Here is a 12,472-nt window from a genome sequence, read left to right on the forward strand (position 1 = left end):
ACTGTGGTACATTCAGACATTAGAATATTGTTCAAAGTGCTGAAAGAAAAAACTCTCAGTCAAAAATCTAATACCTAGCAAAACCTCTCTTCAACAATGAGGGCAAGACATTATCCAGTCAAGACGGCAAAGCAGGTAAACACTGTGCTCACCTCCTCTCAGGACCACATCAATTACAACTAAACCACAAAACAACCACTAAAGAGAATTACCTGAAGTCTAGCTGAACCAAAGCCCTACAACTATAGACATACAGAAGAAAAGACCTTGAGACTGGTTAAGAGGGGGCAGAGATGGGGAATGGGCTGGTCCCACACCCACATGGCGACCATTAAAAATCGGGAGAGGTATCTTAGCTACGGAAGTACCCCCCCACACCCCCGGGAACAAAGAGTCCCAACCCCTCCCCAGCCCAGGGTTTTTCAGTGCCTGGGAGAGAAGCCCCCATAACTTCTGCCTGTGAAAACCACCAGAGATTGTGGCCGAGTGAGACAGAGGACAAATGCTCCCAGGCATTCCTCTTAAAGGGACTATACACAGACTTACTCATTGATAAGACTCACTGGCTCTGAGCTCTAGCGCTGGGGCTAGGGCGGCAACTCAAAAGGCGCCAGGGACACAGAGGAGGACCTGACTTGTCTAGCTTCAGGGTGAGAGCAGGAGAGGCAGCTTTCTCCCAGACAAAGGAGCTGGCAGAAGCCATTGTTTTTTGTTGAGCCCTCCCCTTCCATGTGTGTAGACACAAGGAGATGCCATATCAGAGTCTCCATCAAACTGGTTATCACCTTTCGTCTGCCCCGCCCTAGAGATCCCCTGAGACCACGCCTCATCCTGTTTTTGAACACATCCAACCCCTTTCCAGTGGCTTTTGCACATAAACGGCGACCTTGGCTCATTCTGCGAACTTTCCTAAAATCTCTCAAAGGTTCACAAAGGCCAAACAAGCAGCATCTGGCTAGGCGTGTCTGGAACCTCTGGCTGAGGAGCCTAAGCCCGGCACTAGCAACAGCAGTCTTGGTTCACAGCTTAGAATCTCAAGGCACCTCCAATAACAACACAGGCGGCAGCCACCTCTGGACTGCTCTGTGCTTCATACCAGGTAGCCCCAGGGAGGGCACAGACTGCAGCTGAACACGGCCTGCAGTGGGTCACCTCCGAGGATGCCCAGGGACTGGCAGGCCCAATAGCCAGCTTCAAACTGGGCCGTGCATCACTGAGCCACCTCTAAGGAAGACACACCCAAAGGACAGACTGGACAGGCACCAGAGCCCCGCTAGAGCAAACCTGCTCTCTAGGGTCAGCCCCTGCACAACAACTCCTCCACTGTCATCAATGCCAGTCCTCATAACCAATCAGCCTGAGGGTCAATCCCTCTCACTGATGTGCAAACAGCAATCAAATCTCAACTACAACAGGAGGGCACACACAACCCACACATGGGGCACAACTGGAGCACCCAGCTCCGGTGACCAGCGAGACAGCACCACTAGGTCCCAAAGGACACCTACTATATAAGGCCACTCTACTAAGACTGGGAGGCATAACAGCCCTACATAGAAACAACTACAGGGAGGCAGCCAAAGAAACATTTCCCAAATAAAAGAACAGAACAAAGCTCCAGAAAAAGAACTAAACAAAATAGAAACAAGCAATCTACCAGACACAGAGTTCCAAACACTGGTTATAAGGATGCTCAGGTGATCTCAGAGAGAATCTGAACAAAAAGACAAGAAACATAAAAATGGAGACAGAAAACATAAAAAAGAACCAGTAAGAACTAAAAAATACAATAAATGCGGGCAGCCAATGGCTCAGTTGGTTAGAGCACGGGCTATCAACATCAAGGTTGCCAGTTCAATTCCCACAGGGGATGGTGGGCTGCGCCCGCTGCAACTAAAGATTGAAAATGGCGACTGGACTTGGAGCTGAGCTGCGCCCTCCACAAGTAGAGTGATGGACAACAACTTGGAGCTGATGGGCCCTGCAGAAACACCCTGTTTCCCAATATTCCCCAATAAAAATTATTTAGAAAGAAAGAAAACTCTAAAGATTCCACAGGCAAAAAAAAAAAAATATTCGAATAAAAGGTTCACCAAAGCAACAGGATACAAAATCAACACGCAAAAATCCATTGCACTTCTATACACTATACTGAACCCAAAAAGAAATTACGAAACAGTGCTATTTACAATAGTATCAAAAAGAATAAAACACTTAAGAATTAATGCAAGATGGTAAAAGACAATGAAAACTACAAAATATTACTGAAAGAAATTAAATAAAATATAAATGAAGACATCCTGTATTCATTGATTGGAAAATTTAATATTGTTAAGTTAATACTTCCCAAAGTGATCTACAGATTCAGTGCAATCCCTATAAAATCATGAAAATGCATGTTAAAGTCATGATTAAATAACACTACACATCCAGGAAATCAGCAAAAATTTTAAAGTCTGACAATAACAAATGGTGACCAAGTTGTCAGGAATTCTCATACAATATTAATGGAAATGTAAATTGGTATAACCATTTGGGTTATATATTGGTATAACCATTTGGGTAAATTGGGTGATATTAGCTTGCAAAATTCAAGTTAAGTACCATCTATGACTCAGTCAGTAATTCTTTTCTAGGTATATACTTTAGAAATATGAAGGTTTATGTATATCATATAATAAATGTTCAAAGCAACATTATTTGTAACTGCCAAAAACTGGAAGCACCCAAATGTCTATCAATAACAGAATGAATAAATAATTACATATACATATAATTAAATAAAACACAGCATGAGACCTAATGATGAAGAACCATAGCTATACACGTACAGATAATCATGTAAGTATGATGTTAAAAAAGTCACTAAAGGCCGCCTACAGTGTGATTCCATGTATTTGAAGATAATAGTTGGCAAAACTGAACTATGTCATGTGAGCATACATACTAGGTAGAAAAAGATTAATCTAAATAAAAATTAACTAGTCAAGCACATTTAGCCTCTTGGGATCTAATTTAATCCATGAAAGGTGCAGCTCAATTTCAAAGCTCTGACTCTTCTATTTACTCACAACTGAGAATCAAGAGATCTGTATTCTAATTCAATTTTCACCAACTAATCTTACGTGTTAAATAATTAATTGGTCAATTTCCTCATTCTTTAAAGAAAAAACAGTGAAAAGGAAAAAAAAAAGGATGGTTCTATAGTTTCCCTCCAAGTGTGATGCTATATACAATGAATACAAAATTATACATTATCAATATCCTGCCTCAGATAAAGAAAGGTGAAATAGTATAAAAGATGTTTCTCCGGTTACTATGACTCATCAGCAGCAAATTAGGCATTACTTTATTTTTATCCTAGATTACTACATTCCCACACAATTCATTAAAAAAAATCCTTACTTTCAGCTGGAACTGACATCTTCCACTAATTTACAAAAGTAACCACACAAAGAGAAAGAGGAAAGGCACCCCTGTATATTCTCTGGGCCTTTTAGACAATATGAAGTTGTTCCTTTGGCCACATACTATAAATCTACAAGAAACGTGATGTTATATTGTAGACATCAAAGGAATGGGCCTGTTCAAAAAGGAATGCCCCACAAAAGTGAGAATCTATAATTGTTAATCCAGCATGCTGTTGATATTACTGTAAACAAACAAGTACAAGATTCTTCTTGCCGGGAGAATTTTCTCAATCCATTGAGATTTTGCTTCTCAGCAATTGTCGTCAGTTTGGCTCAAATAAACTTATATATAAACTTTAAAAATATATATATATTCTTCTTGCCAAGAGAATTAATGTACATACTGAGCATGTTAAGCACTCTAAGAGCTGAGACAGCTTACTGAAAACATGTGAAGGAAAATGATCAAAAGAAGCCAAAGACAAAAATACCTGGGTTCAGCTGAAGCACCAGCCTGCTCCACCCAGAGAAGCACTTTGTGAGAACCAATGGAAAGAAGCCTGAACTGCTGGAGCCCATTCCCTATGAATTCGTAGCAAAACAGGTGTCACACACACACACACACACACACACACACACACACAAAGTGCTCCAACTGTTAAAAAAGAATTCCCTAAGTAGTTGTGTTAGAGACCAAAATATTCTTATATAATCGCTTACCTTCCACAAGCAATCTGAGTAACAATGCTTCCCATAAGTTCAAATACTTTCCTTGGATTTATTTCATGACTGGTAGAGTTATGACCCAACTGACCATAACCTCCAGCTCCAAAGGTAAACACTCCACCTTCCTAAAAAAGAGAAAACCCTTTATCATTAGACAACCTGATAAAAAAAGAAAATCTTCAGGAAAATAAGTTAATCTTTAATATGGAGTCAATTTTTCTCTTTTATTATCTTCACAATTTCACAGATGATACCTGACTTTTCAAGGTAAAATATCTTAAAACAAGAGTTCCAGATTGATGGCTAAATAGTTTCACTATCTTTAAAGTATTTAATTATGTTCTTGTCCTATTTAAAGCCATCATTAAAGAGATCTAATAATTATTTTTCATTGCCTTTCACTGTCATTATATTTTTTGAATCCCAGCTACACACCTAGAAAATTTCACAAAACTTTTAAAATGCTATCATCTTCAGTTTTCAAACTAGTTATGCTTTTAACATAAAAGCTCTACAAAAAGTTTACATAAACCGAGTGCACAAATATAGCTATTTTTAGCATATAACATAGATGGCCTTTAAAATTTTTATTGTAAAAATACGTAACTGGATTAGAGATTGTGTATATTAAAAATTTGTGATAACAGCTTAACATAAGCACAATTAGTATTTTCCAATTCAATTGTTTTTCTTCATAGTCGTAGCTATATATACAATTTTATGTCCTGCTTTTATCACTTAATAGCATAAGTATTTATACACAATGCTATGTAAAAAATTGATGTTTCTTTTTAAAACTTTTCATCATTGGAAAGTTTCAAACAAATACAAAAAATAAAAGACAAAAACTACATATGAATTATCACTCAGTTTCAACAACTGGCAAAAGTTAGATAATCTTGTTTCATCGATGCCCCTTCCACTTCCCTTTTTCAGAGTACTTTAAAGCAAAAGAGAAGTACTGGAGTACTTTGAAGCAAACTGTAGTCACCAAATCATTTCACCTGTAAATGTATATGTATTCAATGGCTCAGACCTCTAACAGGTAAAAATAAGTAACACAATACTATTATCACCCTTACAAAGTTAATATTAATTTCTTTTTGGATAGAAATAGCAGTGTTTTTATTTATCATTTTTGTAATCGGTATTTTTTCTTTTCATTTTATTTAGGTGTAACAGAATTGCTGAAAAATGGATATATGAAAAATGTACGTGATTTGACATATGTAAACATTGTAAAATGATTACCTCTATCAATTAACACATCCATCACCTCACATATTTCTTTGTGTGTGAATGCTTCAGATCTACTTTCAGCAAATTTCAAGTATACAGCATAGTACTATTACCTACAGTCACTATGCTGTACATTGCAACCTCAAAATTTATCCATCTTGTAACCAAGTTTGTACCCTTTGACCAACACCATTCTACTGTAGATTCCACCTATAAATGATACCACATAGTAGTTGTCCTTCTGTCTGGCTTATTTCAATTAGGATACTGCCCTCCAGGTTCATCATATACGTTGTTCCAAATGGATTTCCCTGTTTTATTGCTGATTAATATTCCAGAGTGTGTATGTGTGTGTATTTTCTTTATCCATTTATCTGGGGATGGAAACTTAAGTTGTTTCCATATCTTAAGCTATTGTGAACAATACTGCAATAAACATGGGAGTGCAGTTACCCCTGTGAGATCCTGTTTTCATCTCCTTCAGTTATATATCCAGAAGTGGGAGTGCTGGGTCATATAGTAGTACTATTTGCAATTTTTTGAGGAACCTCCACGCTGTTTTCCACACCGGCTGTACCAATTCACATTCCAACCAACAATGCCAATACCTGTCCTTTATTTTTTGTTCTTCTTGATAATAGCCATTCTAACAAATGTGAGGTGATATCTCACTGTGGTTTTGATTTGCATTTCCCCAATTACCGTAATGTTAATATTGAGCACCTGTTGGCCATTTGTGTATCCTCTTTGGAAAAATGTTTGTTCAGATCCTTTGCCCATGTTTAAATTAGATTTCTAGCCATTAAGTTATATGAGTTCCTTATATTTAATATTAATCCTTATCAGATACATGATACACAAATATTTTTTCCCATTCCATAGGTTGCCTTTTCATTTTGCTGACTGTTTCCTTTGCTGTGCAGCTTTTTCAGTATGATGTAGTCCCCCTTATTTTTGCTGTTGCCTGTGCTTTTGGTGTCCTATCCAAAATATGATCACCAAGACTAATATCTAAGAGATTTCCCATGTTGTCTTCTATGAATTTTGCAGTTTCAGTTGTTACATTTAACTATTTAATCTATTTTGAGTCACATTTTGTGAGTGGTGCAAGATAGGGATCCAGTTTCATTCTTTTGCATGTGGATATCTAGTTTTGCCAGCACCTTTTGTTGAAGAGAATATCCTTTCCCATTGTGTGTTCTTGGTGCCTTGTCAATGACTAATTGACTATATACAAGCATGTGTGGGTTTGTTTCTGGTCTATCCTGTTTGATTGGTCTACGTATCTGCTTTTATTCCAGTACCATTCTTTTTGATTACTACAGCTTTGTAATATAATTTAAAACTAGGGAGTGTGATGCCTCCAGATTGCGTTGGCTATTCTGGGTTGTTTGTGGTTCCATATGAATTTCAGCACTATTTCTGTGAAAAATGCCACTGGAATTTTGGTAGTGACTGCACTGAATCTGTAGATCATTTTGAGTAGTATGGACATTTTAACAGTATTAATTCTTCCAATCCAAGAACCTGGGATAGCTTTCCTTTGTGTATCTTCAATTTATTTCACTGATTCCTTATACAGTTTTCAGTGTACAGGTCTTTCACATCCTTGGTTAAATTTATTCCTCAGTATTTTATTGTTTTTCATGCTACTGTAAATGGAATTTTCTTAATTTCTCTTTCAGATAGCTTGTTCTTAATGAATAGAAATGCAATTGACTTTTGTATATCAATTTTGTATCTGCAACTTTACTGAATTCGCTTATTGATTCTAACAGTTTTTGGTGGAATCTTTAGTTTTCTACATATGTATCATGTCACCTACACAAAGACGATATTTCTTCCTTGTTTCTAATTTGGAAGGCTTGTTTCTTTTTTTGTCTAATTGCTCTAGCTAGGACTTCCACTACTCTCCTGAACAGAAGTGGCAGGAGTGGGCAGCCTCGTTTGATGCCTGATCTTAAAGACGGAAAGCTTTCAGCTTTTCACCACTGAGTATGATGCTATTAGCTGTGGGCTTGTCATACCTATCCTTTATCATGTTGAGGTACATTCCTTCTTTACCTTAATTGTTGAGAATTTTTATCATAAAAGAATGTAGAATTTTGTCAAATTCTGTCTGCATCAATTGAGATCATATAATTTTTAGCCTTCATTCTGTTAATGTGGTGTCACAGTAACTAATTTGCAGAATTTAAACCATTTAAACCCAGGGATAAATCCCAGTTGATAGTGACATATGATCATTTTAATGTACTGTTGAAATTAATTTGCTAGTATTTTGTTGAGGAGTTTTGCATCTATATTCATCAGGGGTATCGGCCTGTATTTTTCTTTTCTTGTAGTGTCTTTGTGTGACTTTGGTATCAGGATAAAGCTGGCCTCATAAAAATGAGTTTGGAAGCCTTCACTCCTCTTTTATTTTTTGGAAGAGCTTGAGATTAACTGGTGTTTTCTAAATGGTAGAATTTACCAGTGAAGCCATCTGGTCCTGGTCTTTGCTTTGTTAGCACACTTTTGATTACTGATTCAACCTCCTTAACTAGTTAAAGGTCTGTTCAGATTTTCTATTTCCTCATAATTCAGTCTTAGCAGTTTGTATATTTCTAGGTATTTATCCATTTCATCTAGGTTACCCAATTTGTTGGCATACAACTGTTCATAGTAGTCTCCTGATTTTCTGTATTTTCGCAGTAGCAGTTGTAACATCTCCTCTTCATTTCTGATTTTAACTCTTTTTTCTTAGTCAATTTTTTTACCTTTCCAGAAAAACAGGTCTTAGTTCCATCATCTTATCTAATGTATTTCTGGTCCCTATTTCATTAATTTCTGCTCTGATTTTTATTTCCTTCCTTCTGATAATTATGGGCTGTTTGTTTTTTAGCCCCTACTTCCTTGAGGTATAAAGGTAAACTGTTTATTTGAAATCACTTTTTCTTAATGAGGGTGTTTATAAATATAAACTTCCCATTAAGAGCTGCTTTTGCTACATCCCCCAAGTTAGGGTATGTTGTGTTTCCATTTTCATTTGTCAAGGTATTTTTTGATTTCCCTGTTATTTCTTCTTTGACCTACTACTTATTCAGAAATATGCTTTTTAATTTCCACATACTGGAAATACTCCAGCTATCCTGTTTTAATTCCTACTTTCATACCATTTTTGTTGGAAAAGATGCCTGATATGATTTCAACCTTCTTAAATTTGTTCATTTGTTTTGTGACGAATGTTCTGTATATGTGTTAGGTCCACTTGATATAAAATGTAGTTCAAGTCCAATATTCCCTTATTGATTTTCTGGCTGGATGACCTAACCATTGTTAAAAGTGGGTACTGAAGTCCTCTACTATTATTGTGTTTTTGCCTGTTTCTGCCTTAAGATCTGTTAATATTTGCTTAAATATGTTTAGGTGTTCTATGTTGGGTGCTATATAGGTACAATTGTTATATCCTCTTGATGAATTGAGCCCTTTACTATTAACTTCTTAACACCATCTAATACTGAAGCCATGTTTAAATTTTCCTAAATTTTCCTGATTATTTTATTGCATCATGTCAGAAAGCGTGTGTCTGGTTGGTGATGTTAAAAATAAGCAGATCAAAATAAAAAATAAAAATATTGCATGTCAACTATAATTTTTTAAAAAGCAGGTCAATGTGTATTTTAGCCTAATTCATCTCTATTAAGCTTAATTTTGTTGATCTTTACCTAGACCCATTACTTCATTAGGGAGTAGAAAATGGAGATTTCGTACCCGTATTATTTCTTCTGGATTTACTAGTTGGAATTCTTCCATAAAGAATTTAACTCATCAACTGTGAAGTTATTCTGAAACTCAATTTGCAAATAAGAGGCAGGAGAAATGATTCTTTCTTATTTACTAATTTTTAGGAAAAATGAGTTGTTGTCCTAGCAACCTCCAAAGATAAGCAATTAAGTGTGCTTTTCGTTAATTTGGGGAAGAAGAGTATCATTATGAAGTCATGGATTTTTACATATTTGGTATATTTCCATTTATTTCAGTCATTATTTCTTTTTGTAGACCAATGAAAGTACCTTCATGTTGTGTTGTCCTTCTGACATAACCTTAGTAGTCTTAGAGTTTTTAAACACACAACGCCCAAGACTATTCTTCTCTAAAAGCCCTGGTTCCTTTTAATATACAGTCTACAACAATCAAGGGATGTTCACTGCTTACAGATTGCACATGGCTAATTACTTCTAGGACCTTTATGTGGTCATGGCAAAAACACAAACAAAACCACACATATTTTCAGAAGGAAAAAAACTAAAAGTTCATATTGATACTGTGATTCAAAGTAAAGATCACAGGGGTTTTAATTTGACTCCTACTATTTTTTGTCTCTTTTCTCTGAATTAAAAAAGCATAGTTTCTAATGACAGTAAAATAAGTATTTATTTGCTTTATCCTACTCTTTCTATAAAATATATTAAAAGTAATACTACCAAGTTTACTATTAACAATAAGACTATAGAACATTTCTTTGTGAGTTGTTTATTCTTAGGATATTTCCCACTAGGGATGTAAAACAAAATACTGTAATTTATAATGACCTAAAAGAATTCTTCTGCAGTTGTGCCACTACTTATGTTTTTGTTTTCAATTTTTATGAAATGTTTACATATTTGCTTTTTAGTATGTATAATAGTTTGCAGGATCCAAAGTCAAAACTCTAAAGCACGGTACATTTGATTTAGCTATTAATTTTTTAAAAATATAAGTAACATGCAATATGTTCATATTTTACCTTCTTATACAAAAGGCAGCTATTCTGCTCCTTCCTCTTTTTACTTAACAATATATCCTGAAGATCACTCCACAGCATAACATAGAGATCTTCCTCATTCTGTTTTATCGGGCATGGTATTCTACTGCACGGAGTTACCACAGTTTATCCAACTAGGCTGCTACTTATGAACTTAGCATTCTTCCATTCTTTTGCTATTAAAATAATGCAGTAATAAATGGTCTCCTGCATACAGAATTTCGTATCTTTGGGACAGATTCTTAAAATTGGGATTGCTAAGTCAAAAGGTATATGTGATTTGCATAATGAATTTGAATATATCTGACATCTTTATGGTATTGTCCTCATATCCATTAAAATGCATGTCTTCCCACTTATTGTTGTTAAAAGCGTGTTTTTTAAATTTTCCCTAATGTCATTTTCCTTATGTACGTTTTAAGCAAAGACACTGCTTCATAAAGCAATCCAATTTATTTGTTAAGAAATTCTTCCAGAAAAACTAAAGATATATAGATAGGGAACTATATTCTAATTTAAATCAAAGGAAAACAAAATGTTTTACTTTGAGGATATTTACAACTATCTGACTTTGTTTAAAATAATACACACCAAAAACCCAGTGAACAAGTTTCCTCAGCAATTTTCTTGAGAAGAGGAATACAGAAGATTAACAGAATTGGCATTTTAAAAAATTCAGTATTATGTGGTTATATATACTGGGAAAAGAAGGCTATTTGAAAGGTTGAATTTGAAAAGCATTAACATTGAGAGTCCTTCTAACACAAAGTCCAAAGGAATGATATTACACAAAATATGTTTTACTATTATTTCAACATAACCTTATTTCTTCCAAATACCAATGACAGAAAAGAATGATTAAAATTTACAACTTGCCAACCTGATTTAATAAGACTTTAGTGATTACATTTGTAATCTGAATCAATACAATACGGTAATAAGATCAGCAGAAGAGTAAAACTTCCTTACTAAAAGGTAAGCAATATAAAATTTTTAAAAATGAACTTTTATAATTGGTCACAATTTTTTAAAGTACCTTGAGTATACTATATTTGGTAATGACTAAGAATAATTCTTATCCTAAAATTCCAATGTGGGAATGTGTAGAATTTTATAAAGTCTGATTAGAAGTTAATTTTTTCTTGCCAACTTCATCTACTATGCAGGACAAAGAAAGATAAAGAAGCAAAAACATTAATTTCTAATTCAGTCAATGAAACCTTGCCAGTTCCTTTATGTTAACATGACTATAAAAAATAATATTCCTGGGAAAGGTTAATGTTTTTATTTTCGTTTTACTTCTAATCACTAGAGAAGTACTATGCAGTACTAACAACGAATTGGCACATACCCAATAAAGTAAGACGTCAGAGTTAAAGCCATTAACAAGATTGTGATGAAAGCTCATGATAACTGCTTGCATAATATTTGGTCTATGGATAATAGAGGGACTCATTCTCCTGTATTACTTGTTATATAATATTTATAAGCCCAATAGATACACACTGCATGGCAAGTCTGATAAACTTAAAAGGAATTACTTCACTCAAAATATTATTTAAGCAGTATTTCACATGAACCTGAGAAACTCAACAATACATTATCATCACATTTAACAGTAGGTTACAATTCACATTTCATAACGTACAACAAATTTGAAACTTAAGGTATTTTTAGAATAATAATCTAGGTCCTTTTAAGGTAAATTATTTTTAGAAATCAATAACACTCAAGTTTTAATGTAAATATCATTATAACATTTACTAATTATGAAATAGCCACTATGAGTAATAATAAAGAAGTTTCATAGGAGTACAATACCTTGGTTAGTGCAGCAGTATGATCTTCTCCACAACAAATATAAACTATTTTCTGAGTTCTTAGTGACTTTAGTAAATTAGGAACATACCTATCTGAAAATTCCAACAAGAGACGTTAACGATAGTTTTTAAATTAAAACTATTCTAAAGTGTGTTTCCTCTACAGCTTCAAAAGCTCTGTAGACAGTGATATCTAAATAATTTTAACCATGATTCAATGATTTTGTAGTACAAGCCTACTAAATTGTGTTCCCAGACCTTTCTATTCTACTGTGATAAAGCAGGGATTTAAAAAGAGTAATTTACATGTTAAATTGCCTAAATGCCAATCAGCAATCAAGGAATTTCAAAGCTATTTGACTGCTTCTAAGACATACACATCATTCTTTATATTCACCTCATGATAATGAAGCTCATATGATCCTACTTAAAAGTTTAAAAATTATACCTGCTGCTATTTTCTAGCAGGAAAGAGATATAATGCCCTAATT

At 34.7% G+C, this 12,472-nt stretch overlaps 1 protein-coding gene across 7 annotated transcripts in view; it reads right to left on the reverse strand.

Moving 5' to 3' along the window:
• Positions 1–12,472, reverse strand: part of HERC4 (HECT and RLD domain containing E3 ubiquitin protein ligase 4) — a 116,734-nt gene that overhangs the window by 71,029 nt on the left and 33,233 nt on the right. For all 7 annotated transcript variants that reach the window (XM_019731764.2, XM_019731759.2, XM_019731763.2 and 4 more), the window contains 2 exons: positions 11,983–12,074; positions 4,131–4,261 (listed from right to left, as the gene is read on the reverse strand). In XM_019731764.2, the coding sequence (XP_019587323.1) occupies positions 4,131–4,261; positions 11,983–12,074 (223 nt within the window). The remainder of the gene's footprint in view (positions 1–4,130; positions 4,262–11,982; positions 12,075–12,472) is intronic.

The sequence above is a fragment of the Rhinolophus sinicus genome, linkage group LG07 (assembly GCF_036562045.2).
Source record: "Rhinolophus sinicus isolate RSC01 linkage group LG07, ASM3656204v1, whole genome shotgun sequence".
In the NCBI taxonomy this organism is placed as follows: Eukaryota; Metazoa; Chordata; class Mammalia; order Chiroptera; family Rhinolophidae; genus Rhinolophus; species Rhinolophus sinicus.